At 37.3% G+C, this 12,265-nt stretch overlaps 1 protein-coding gene across 1 annotated transcript in view; it reads left to right on the top strand.

The window, feature by feature from the left end:
• The window catches only part of LOC127857460 (atrial natriuretic peptide receptor 1-like), a 29,809-nt gene that overhangs the window by 9,250 nt on the left and 8,294 nt on the right, over window positions 1-12,265 (top strand). The window contains exons 8-15 of the mRNA XM_052393855.1: window positions 1,475-1,552; window positions 3,271-3,375; window positions 7,501-7,572; window positions 8,327-8,480; window positions 9,114-9,284; window positions 9,716-9,890; window positions 10,114-10,266; window positions 10,992-11,115. Of these exons, the coding sequence (XP_052249815.1) occupies window positions 1,475-1,552; window positions 3,271-3,375; window positions 7,501-7,572; window positions 8,327-8,480; window positions 9,114-9,284; window positions 9,716-9,890; window positions 10,114-10,266; window positions 10,992-11,115 (1,032 nt within the window). The remainder of the gene's footprint in view (window positions 1-1,474; window positions 1,553-3,270; window positions 3,376-7,500; window positions 7,573-8,326; window positions 8,481-9,113; window positions 9,285-9,715; window positions 9,891-10,113; window positions 10,267-10,991; window positions 11,116-12,265) is intronic.

Here is a 12,265-nt window from a genome sequence, read left to right on the forward strand (position 1 = left end):
GTCCTTAACATGTATCCTTATGTTTGGTCATTGAAACAATTCGTCTCTTGGTTTTGTGTGTGTGTGTGTGTGTGTGTGTGTGTGTGTGTGTGTGTGTGTGTGTGTGTGTGTGTGTGTGTTTGTGTGTGTGTGTGTGTGTGTGTGTGTGTGTGTGTGTGTGTGTGTGTGTGTGTGTGTGTGTGTGTGTGTGTGTGTGTGTGTGTGTGTGTGTGTGTGTGTGTGTGTGTGTGTGTGTGTGTGTGTGTGTGTGTGTGTGTGTGTGTGTGTGTGTGTGTGTGTGTGTGTGTGTGTGTGTGTGTGTGTGTGTGTGTGTGTGTGTGTGTGTGTGTGTGTGTGTGTGTGTGTGTGTGTGTGTGTGTGTGTGTGTGTGTGTGTGTTAGTCGTTTTTTTTGTTCAGAGTTTAACTGGGAGGCTGTTGTAATTATTTATGTAGACATATATTCTCACCGATACGTCAGGATAGCAACATAGTTTGTGAAATTATAAACTGTGAAACAGGGAAATAGTATTCTTAACCACGTTGCATTAATACAGAGATTAAAACTTAAACGCAAAAAACGCAAGCAATTGGGCATCGAAAGTACGGGACATTCTTAAGCATATTGATTTTACCGGTGAATGTTTATTCCCTGAATTTGTGAACACTTATTATTTTTATCCCGTTGCTTAAAAACATATAACGAGAACCGTACTTCACTGAAATGTAAGTTTTATATCAGCTGTCTCAATTATTGTATGTAAGTAACTTAAACCAGTATTTTTGACAGATCATCGTTTCTTGATATTTGATATTATTGAACATGCGTATTTTCATATCATACGTCGACGATATTCAGTTTCATACCGACGACGGCTCCACTTCGATAATAACACAACCTCATCAAGCTCAGACAGTTGGTGTTTACAAGGTGTGTTACAATACTTGTAAACCTAATTTACCTCTATATCATGAAACACAACTAGCCAAGTGCATTATGTTAGCATCAAACACGCTGTTTGCATATGATTTGTAAGCATGATCAATATTTGATTGCCCTATTCATACCATTCACTTTTTTGATTAGATTTTGATTGCTATCAACAATTTTACCTTGGGTTACTTATATACAGCGTATTACCCAATATATATATATATATATATATATATATATATATATATATATATATATATATATATATATATATATATATATATATATATATATATATATATATATATAAATGCTGGATGAAAAGAACATTTCTATTCAAATATGGAATAACATTATTGCAATAAAGTTTATTTAAATTACACGATAAAATCTTAAAAAAACTTGGCATCAAATTCAATTTTATCATTTCATTGCGACGGTATGACATTCAAGCAGAAATAATATCACATCGCATTTAAGCGTTAGTATATGGTTGTAACACTATGTTATACTATGTAAATGTATCTCTATTGTCATTATAAGAAAAGAAAACATATTTGCAGGGAACAGTTGTGCATGTCAGAAAGCTGATGGTGAAGACAGTTCCCATAGACCGAGCACTGTTACTAGAGATCAAACAGGTATGCTCATACCTCTTTCATAACGGCTTTAATTCCATCCACTTTCGTGGTTTGATGGGAAAGTTGTCGCGAGCCAAGTAGTTTCGGTTGCACGATAATTGCATTTCAAAAACACCACAAAAGTACCATCTATTCTGCTCGTTTTGTTTATGTCAGAGAACTGACCGAGAAAATATGTGTATGGGAACAATATAGATTTGCATATTGGAGATCTGGCTTGCAACGCGGCGCGGTGATTGTCCGACATCGACACCGGTATACTGCCGTCGTTCCACTGCTTTTGTCTGAGATTCAAGCAGCTCTGCACCAACTCGCCGCTATACATTTATATAAGAAGCGATGTCGAACTGACATCCAATTCAATCATTGAACCATTTTTCAGGATGCCTGAACGAAAGACTTGCTGTCGTTCACTGTTAAAATGCTAAAAAATGGTGGAAACAAAATTACCAATTCAATTTATCTTTTGCTTCTTTAATCTGTCTTTTTGTATCAACATATTGCATTTTATAACAAATAAAAACACATATATAAAAATGTATAAAGACTTATTTAGATTAATGAACAGATTTTAGAATTAAAAAATCAGAACAAATATACAGAAGTACAATATATAAGTTTTAAAAATAAATTATCAGCCCTCGTCTTATTGCTTCCTGATACTGTTTTTAATTGTTTATAGTTGTTTTTAATTGTTTCTTTCTCTCACTATAATAAACCTTCTTTGTACATTAAAAACCAACAAAATAATAACGCTATAGAAGAAACATGTTTAGAATTTGAATCATTTTCCTTTAAACTGGCTAATATTTATTTAAATTACATACAATATATATATTTTGTGCTTATCAACAGGGTCGTTGTTTCGGCCCCAAGTATAACCATCATCTTTCATGGTGCAATCAGTATAGTTCGATTGCTGGGAAATGACCTATTTCGTACCAATTGTCGTATATAGATTTCAAATTAAAACATCTGAGCAAAACATATGATTTAAACCTCGGCTTAATATCGGCTTACGTGTAAGGTTTATTGATACGAACAAGCTCGGTTTGGAAAAATAAAAAAAAGACGTTGCATAAAACGTAAACTTGAAAAAAAAATGCTTTTAATTTTTTTAAACCGCCCATAAATGTAAACTTTTAACGTCAATATGACACTTACTTCGTTATTTCGGTCTTTTTTTAAACCTATTTTCCGCTAACCTTGTTCTGGCGGTCTTTATTGTGGGTGTCGACCGATGCATTTCTAGAAATAATGTGTCATCATTCAACCAAGACGAACGCTTTTCTAGATAAAATGATCAACATTTCATAAATTATCTATTGAATAAAAAATTTCTAGAACAAAGAACATTCAGAGTAAATTAATTTTTTTAGAACGGTTAATTTGTCCGAATTTCTAAAATTGCTCTTAAAAAGACTTTGTTTTTCTGTGCAACATTTGCCCGTCAATCATACGCTTAATTTCATAGCTTCTGAAAGGGTATATCACTACGTGTAAACATTTAATGGTTGTGTGTAATTGAAAATAACTACACTAACAAAAAACAATAACCGTGGGAACGCCCTTATGCTTTTTTATTGTAAAATTAAATATCGTTTGACTGTGAATTTATATCTTTATATCTAAACTTAACGATATATATAGAGCAGGCACTATCGGTATATATTCCACTTCCACATTTGTATGAACGCAGTAACTGGCTTTTCTTTCAGATGCGTGAGATCACCTGTCCAAATCTGACTCATTTCTTTGGAGTCTGTCCGGAAACAGGCAAGATGTGTGTGCTGACCGAGTTCTGTGCAAGGGGTCATCTCCAGGTACACACAGATCAAACTTCTCACATACAAAACGTTAGAATCAGATCGGCTATAACAGAACACTAATTAAGTTTTGTTCGATCTGTTATTAAACACAATCCGGTGACTTAATCACGGACTTAATATCTAGTAGGAATAACAAAAATAATAAAAAAACAAGACTCAGAAATGTTTTCTCATAATCTCATCTCATCGTTGCCTGATGTCCTATCTGGGACATAGGCCGCCAATCAGCTTCCTCCATGCTTCTCGGTTCTAGACGAGTCTCTCCAGCTGCCCCATGTTTGGACCATCTGCTTAGCATCTGCATCCAGGTCATGGAGCCAGATGTTTCTAGGCTGCCCTCTCATCCTTTTCCCTTGGGGGTTGCATGTGAGAAATTGCCTTGTCGTATTGAATGATGTCTTGCGAAGCTTGGGGCCTATGCACCGCCAACGTCTCTGAAGGATGTCTTCTTCAACAGGCTGCTGCTTTGTTCTTCTCCATAATTCTTCGTTGGAGATCTTTTCTGGATAGTGAATCTTAAAGATCTTCCGGAGGCAGGTGTTGATGAAGACCTGTATTTTCTGTATGGTAGTGACAGTGGTTTTCCAGGTCTCTGCTCCATGGAGGAGTAGTGGCTCCACGATGGTATTGAAGAGCCTAATCTTGGTGGTGATGCCAATTTCGCTGCATCCCCAGATGTTCTTCAGCTGATGGGAGGCTGCTCGTGCTTTACCGATGCGGGTTTTGACATCTACATCCGTTCCTCCCTGGTTGTCCAGAATGCTGCCGAGATAGGTGAAGCTGTCCACCTCCTCCAGCGCCTCGCCTTGGACTGTAATGGGTGTGTTGTTGGATGGATTGGTCCTGAAAACCTTGCTCTTCCCTCTGTTAATGGTGAGGCCCAGTCTAGCTGAGTTCTTCGCTACCATGCTTGTCTTTTCCTGCATCTGTTGATGGATGTGGGAGAGAAGAGCCAAATCATCGGCAAATTCGAGGTCTTCCAACTGTTTCCAGAGTGTCCACTGAATAACATTCCGCTTCTGCTCCTCCGGTGTCTTTATTACCCAGTCGATGACAAGCAGGAACAGGAAAGTCGAGAGTAAGCAGCCTGGTCTCACACCGGTTCTCACTTCAAAGGCATCCGTGAGCTGTCTGCCATAAACGATTATGCAGATCATTCCTTCATAAGACTTCTTGAAGATGTTAGTGATCTTTCCTGGCACTCCATAGTGTCTCAGAAGTCTCCAGAGAGACTCACGGTAATGCTGCCGAACGCCTTTTCATAGTCAATGAAGTTGACATACAACGACGAATTCCACTCCAGGGACAGTTCCAGAATGATGCACAGGGTTTCGATCTGATCCGTGCACGATCTCTCCTTTTAAAAGCCTGATTGTTGGTCACGGAGATGCGGGTCTACTGCGCCTTTCATTCTGTTCAGCAGGATGTCAATAAACAACTTTCCTAGAATGAACAACAGTGTGATTCCTCGGTAGTTGAAGGAACTGAGGTCGCCTTTCTTGGAAAGCTTGATGAGATAACCCTCTATCCACTCTGTTGGAATTTCTTGTTCTTCCCATATCTTGCTGAAGAGTGGGTGTAGTAGCTCCACACCGGTCTCCACGTCAGCCTTAAACACTTCTGCCGGTATGCTGTCATGTCCTGTAGATTTGCCGTTCTTCAATTCCTTGATGGCGCTGCTGATCTCTTCCTTTGTGCAAGTGCAGCACTTGACTGGCACATCGCTTGTAGCAGGCAGAATTTCCGGTGGGTTCGCACCTGTAGAGTAGGTCCTGAAAGTGCTCAATCCACCTCTTCTGCTCTCCGTCATCTGTTATTACTCCTCCATTTGTGTCCCTTACTGGCCTCCCTGGCTTGGTAACCTTTTCTCCTAGTGTCTTGGCGATGGAATACAGATCTTAAGTTCTGTTTTGATAGGATGCTTCTTTCGCCTCTGTTGTAAGCGTCTCTAGGTAGTTCTGCTTGTTTCCTATAATACTTCGCTTGACGTTCCTTTTTGCTTCGGTGTACTCTTCTTGTGCTTTTCATTTTTGCGGCTCGTGTTCTGCTGTTGTTTTCACTTGCCTTCTTTTCTCGTCTTTTCCCAACTTTCTGAAGCGTCTCTGCTAATATCCACTCTTTTTGGGTGTAAGACTGGGAGCCCAGTACATCTTGGCATGTTTATGTCACTGCATCTTTCAATGTCTGCTACTTCTGCTCTATCGTCTCTTCTTCAAGCAGCTCCTCTAGGACCTGGGACTTGGAGAGAATGACCTTAAAATCTTCTTGCTTCCGTCTTTCAGTGTGGCAGTGTTGTAAAGTTGGCGTTGGCTGGGCCCCTCTGTCCAACTCTTCTTCAGCTTTAGTTTCAATCCGGCGACAAGGAGATGATGGTCCGACGCCACGTCTGGCACTCGCTTGACACGTGCATCCTAAAGAGAGCGACGAAACTTCCTTATAATGCATAAGTGGTTAATCTGGTTCTCCGTTGACAGGTCTTGTGACACCCAAGTTTTTGTGTGTATCCTTATGTGATAAAAAAAAACACTTCCTCCCATGACCAGGTGACTCTTGGCGCACTGGTCGGCGAATCTCTCCCAGTTGTCGTTCATCTCGCCTAACCCTCGCTTCACCATGATCTTCTCATACCCTCGGTTGTCCAAGCCAATCTGGGCGTTGAAGTCACCCAATAAAATGATGATGTTTCTCTTTGGTCTGTCTTGTATGATGGAACTGTTTAACAAGTATTTAATTTCTATTAAGCAATTTGGCGCTTCCATATTTGAGATATTAGTCGAATCTTTAGCAGTAGTTCTCCCGAATACCGGAACGTCTACTCCAAGATGAAGTTAGGTTCCCTCATGCTTGAACGCAAAGTTAAGGAGCAGTGTTAAAACACTTGTTTACACTGTACATGGGTGAAAACAAAGTATATGAGTAAAATAAAACATAAATGTTCATTTATTGTTTTCGAAAAATAAATGTCACCGATAATATAAGAGTCAACCTTTAAAACATCAATTGTTACTGAGCCGAAACGGGCCAGAGCCCATAGAAATAAATAACAAGCACACAACTTTATTGAAGTGTTCGATTTACTTTATATTACGTAATAATGTAAAACTGATGTAAGCTGTATGTGCATGGACTTACACCGCCACCACCATTTTCTGTGGGGACTAGTTGCAAACCAAAAATTATTTTTGTATGAATAAAATCTAATTGAAGACAATAATAAATTGATAATTTAAGTAGTAATCTAACAATAACCACATATAATTTAATTATACATTGTATCAAGATCTATTAATATACAATGTACGCAATATGTTCGTAGTTTAACACCTGAAAACATTTAAAGACCCTTTTTTATTGATATTTGACCTCAATCACATAAACACACTTATTGTACTTGATGCGTTGTTTTCAACAGCCTGCTGTGGTCTCATGTGAAACAGCGAATGCAAACCCAACATGTACTTAAAACGGTTCAAAACAATGTGGAGACAGCCGCTGAAAATAATCTAATTGCTGCATCACGCTTATTTCAAAGCGATTGATTGAATCTATTGATCAACATCAGACGCAATATATGATAAAAACGTTGATGCTTTTTGATAAGAATGGTCTTGAAGCAGTGCACATTTTCAATTATGGTTTACGACTCAATATGCCATTCACGCGCTAAGGGACAAAAGGAGTGTTGATTAATTATTGTGTGACACGCATATTCTGTTGAATGCTAAGATTACAGGTTGATACATCTTCATAAATGGTTTTGTAAGAAAGAAGGAACGCGGTAAGAAAAAGGTTAATTAAAAACTTTTTTGTTCCGCTGCGGGGTGAAATCCATCTATCGGCAAGTAGATTCTTTAAACGTGTTTTACGAATACACCGCTGTTGAGTCTGCTAGAATACAAACTATTTTAAAGATCCCTCCACATTTACTTATTTATTACATTTTTGTCTCTAATATATTGGATATGCTGTATCACTGCTCGTTGGGCACATACCGGTTGGTTTATTTCTTCGCACTGCTTGACACAATATGAACTATATTTTCTGTTTCAAAAATTGAATTCAAAACATTAACTTAAGAAATATTTTATTTTATAAATTATACGACGGTATTTCCTCCAGGATATTCTTCAAAATGACGCCATGAAGTTGGACTGGGACTTCAAACTGTCGCTGATTCAGGATATCGTGGAGGTAATTCGCTATGAGATATCGGAGTACTTAAACAGTAGTCTCACTTACCACACACTGCGTTCAAAAGAACTTCTGGTAGAAGTTACACCTACAGCATTCACTTGGCTTGTTATGTAAAACACAGATCGTAATATCAGAAGTCTTTGAGTAATTGCTATCAAATTTTAGATGACTGTTCATAATTTACAGCAACACATAAATAGCAAATCGATTACCTATCTTCAGATCATGGATACGACGACAATATTTTAATTATTGTAATAAAATAAATATCTCTGAACATGAACAAGTTGTATTTAAGAGGTTTACATTACTGATCAATATATTAAGATAAAAACATGAGTGTCAAAATTGTTTAAGGTATGACTTATCACCACGCTAGGCACATGAGCCATTAAGAAGCAATTTTTATATAAATAGGGCATGACATTTCTCAACACTAGGTACATGCTCGTTTGTGCACGAGGTAAGTGCAAATTGTGTATACTATTGGCATGGCAATAATAATTATTACACAAAGCCTGGTACATGAGTTATGTCTCAACACTAGGTACATGCTCGTTTGTGCACTAGGTAAGTGTAAATTGTGTATGCTATTGGCATGGCAATAATAATTATTACACAAAGCCTGGTACATAAGTTATGTAATTGTCAATGGTGCATGGATAAAGTATGACATGACGTTCCTCCACGAGAGGTACATTCGCTATGTCAGCGTCACTAGTGAATGTAAATGTCAATATTTTATGTATAGGGTATGACGTACCTTCACGCTAGCAGTATTGGTGTGCATGGTCAGTTAACAGACTCGCGGTGTATGATAGATGGACGCTTCGTGCTCAAGATTACCGGTTTTGGACTCAACTGTTTGAATGAAGCCGAAATGCGGAATGCGCGACTTGAAAGCGGTGAGGAAAATGTTTGGTCAATTAAGATAATTAGTTAATGTGATTTAGATAATATAAAACGTAGCAGCATTAGTTGTTGTTATATAATAATTTTAATATATCAAGTAGTAGTAGTACTAGAAGTAGTAGTAGTGGTAGTAGTAGTAGAAGAAGTAGTAGTAGTAGTAATAGTAGCAGTAGTAGTAGTAGTAGTAGTAGTAGTGGTAGTAGTAGTTGTTGTAGTAGTAGTTGTAGTAGTAGTAGTAGTAGTAGTAGTAGTAGTAGTAGTAGTAGTAGTAGTAGTAGTAGTAGTAGTAGTAGTTGTAGTAGTTGTAGTAGTAGTAGTAGTAGTAGTAGTAATAGTAGTAGTAGTAGTAGTAGTGGTGGTAGCAGTAGTAGTAGTAGTAGTAGTAGTAATAGAAGTAGTAGTAGTAGTTGTAGTAGTAGTAGTAGTAGTAGTAGTAGTAGTAGTAGTAGTAGTAGTAGTAGTAGTAGTAGTAGCAGTAGTAGTAGTAGTAGTAGTAGTAGTAGTAGTAGTAGTAGTAGTAGTAGTAGTAGTAGTAGTAGTAGTAGTAGTAGTGGACTAGTGGTAGTGGAAGTATGAGACGCAAGCAATTCTTATTAATTGTCATGTAGTTTATTTGTTTCACGCAGACATGTTTTCACCGGAATTGCTATGGATGGCGCCCGAACATCTCCGCCTGTACCCAGCGAGCCGTCAGCGCTCACAGGCGGGAGACGTTTACAGTTTCGCCGTCATTCTGTACGAGATGTGCACGAGAGCCGAGCCGTTCACCGAGGAATCTTGGTACACATCAATCGGCGGTACGTGCGAGTAAAGCCCTAGGGCTAAAATCTCCAATTACACCTGTCAGTTATATGAATGTAATGTTTATAAGTAGGCGTAGACAGTGCAATTTCATAACTCCGCAAAGACTTAGCAATGCCCCTAGCTCTGCTGCGACGGTGCGATGTATATTTCTACCATGGCGATAATGCAATGTTTATCACTTTTCCCCTTTTATGCAATTTAACACCAATGATCATAACTGCGCTGTGACTGTAAAATCGTAATTAGTCCGCCGCTACAAAACAAGGACAAGAAGTCCGCCGCGACTTTACAATGTTTTACCTCCGACGCGACAATCCAAAGTTCAGCATTGACAATAAAATGTTCATAACTCTGAAATAAATATATACTGGAAATAACCCGACCAAACTGTTTATAAACCCCATCCTGTCGTGTTCATTTATAGACACACTGGAACGGATCAAGAATTGTGGCATCAAGCCTTACCGGCCGATATTGAACGAGCATGAGCATATACCGGAACTGGTGCAACTCGCTAACCAGTGTTGGGAAGAACTTCCGTCGGACAGACCAACGTTCCAGAATGTGAGGAAAGTTCTGAGGAAAATAAGAATGACGAGGTAGGCGGCGATGTTTGTACATATTAATATATTATGTAAATTCTAAGATGATATCATATTTACCTTTCTACACCGAGTTTTATTTTATGAAATGTTGTTTGAAAACGTATCCGTTGCTGTTCTTATTATGGAAAGCAAGTAATTTTGTAAAAGCGCTTCTAATTTACACAACAATACTTACTTTTGCGGTTTATGTATGATATGAATCTGGCATTCATCATAGAAACAACGGCGCGTCAAAGAACGTTCTGGACGTGCTGCTACAGCGCATGGAGCAATACGCCACTAACCTAGAAGGCATGGTCGAGGAGAAAACACAGGCGTTCCTAGAGGAGAAGAAACGTTCAGAGGAGCTGCTTTATAAGGTCCTGCCAAGGTGAGGCCGACTGAAATTTGATTAAGTATTTTGAAGAGGTTGTTTGTGAGAATGATGTACGTGATGGCTCTATATCGCTCATCTGAGTGAAAAGTAAAGTATTGTTGTAAATTAGCATAAGCAAGTTACCTAAGATGTTTTGTTGTTGAGAAAACACTGGCCATCCTGAAGGAGAGAAACATTCAAAAGAGTTGTTGTTTAAGGTCATGCCAGGATGAGGACTGTGGAACATTAATAAAACACGGGTTCGAGAAATTTAGCATAAAAATCGATGGATTCTGATTTAAACAGTTTACTGTAAAGCCTTTCATAACTCAGGAACTTAAACGCAATGTGAATTATTGTGTGCGTTAAATATTCTAAAAACCTCGTTGTTAACGACGTTCGTTTATAAATGATATAAACCAGTTCTTGAAAAGTATGTGTATTTTTACAATATACAAACACCAATAGTATAACCCTTCAGAAATATATCAAAATCTAAATATATTATTGCTTATGAGCGTGCTGTATACTGGTTTATACATGAAGCTTACATTAATTGTTAGAATATTAATGACCGTGTAACATGACCACAAATAACATATATGTTAACATGTATATGCAATGTATGGATGTATTTATATTGGCATGGCGTATTTAATTTAATGATACAAAATTATAATTACAGAAAAAATGACATAATAATGACATCGTGTCTTTATACGAGCGTTCCTTTTTTGCAGAAGTGTGGCGGATCAACTGCGGATGGGACATTCAGTAAACCCGGAAGCCTTCGAATGTGTTACCATCTACTTCAGTGATATCGTTGGTTTTACTACCATATCTGCTAACAGCACGCCCTTCCAGGTAATGCATATACGTAAAAATATATATCGATATTAAGGACAGGTATAACTTACTAATGTCGCTTAAAGAATGCTTATCTTGTGGATGTTGCAGATGTACCTAAAAAGAAAACATCTCTGAAAAACAGATTTTCGGCGTCTGTTTAAATTATTTGCCACGCAATATACCTTAATTTCGTAAGCATAACATTATTTAAAACGAGATAACTAACTTTAGTTTAAAAGAATCGCAAACACTATTGATAACACTTAATGCAAGTGTACGCTCCTGACAAAAACATGTACATGTATGTATAAGATATTTAATTAATATATGTGTCTAAACTGCAATATGTTATGTATCATCTTTGGTTTGTTTTTTGAGAATTATTTAATAAACATATAATAATTTATAAAGCAGCATCACATCTAAAACGTTTGTATTCAAATACGAACTTGTATAAATAGTTCACATATTTAAGGAAATTTCATTCAAACAAAGTTGACAGCTCACCAAGGCAAAAAATTGCATCGTCAGTTAAATGTAACTTTTATAAGCCAAATTAAGGAGGTAATTTGTTCGCAATAACATTTCAACCCTCTTTAGATTTGTGCCAGGCTCATTTAAGAAAAGCAAACACTGCAATATGTAATGAACAAATATAAAACACAGTGATCTTTACGATTTGTGTAATTGATTCAGAATTAAAAATTAGTATAAAGTAAAAATCCTGCGTCAAAACTTCAAAGTAGCTACAAGAATTCTGATACTGATATAATTAAGCTGTTTGTCAAAGGCATGGAAATTTTAGTATGTTCTATTGAATACGACAAGAGTGGCCTTCCATACACTGGTCTATCTTTAATCAGAGGTGAATGAAAAATGATATATTTTGGGAAATAGCTTCATTTTATGAACACTAATCTAATTAAATAAAAAAATGCCGTTTGGGGTCAGCTCAGAACACATATTAGTAACAAAAAAGTAAACCATGTCAATAGAAAAGGTGTTATTTACATGTTTTTCATTCATCTATAAAAGGGAGCCATAGTGTTGGAGGAAATAACTCAAATAAGACAAGGCAATGTTAGCATTATTCATTCGGATAATTAAGTGTTTCAGTTCTCGAACATTATTCGGTATAAATGTAGATCAAAAGCTGGGTAACACA

This window comes from Dreissena polymorpha, chromosome 14 (genome assembly GCF_020536995.1).
Source record: "Dreissena polymorpha isolate Duluth1 chromosome 14, UMN_Dpol_1.0, whole genome shotgun sequence".
Taxonomy (NCBI): domain Eukaryota; kingdom Metazoa; phylum Mollusca; class Bivalvia; order Myida; family Dreissenidae; genus Dreissena; species Dreissena polymorpha.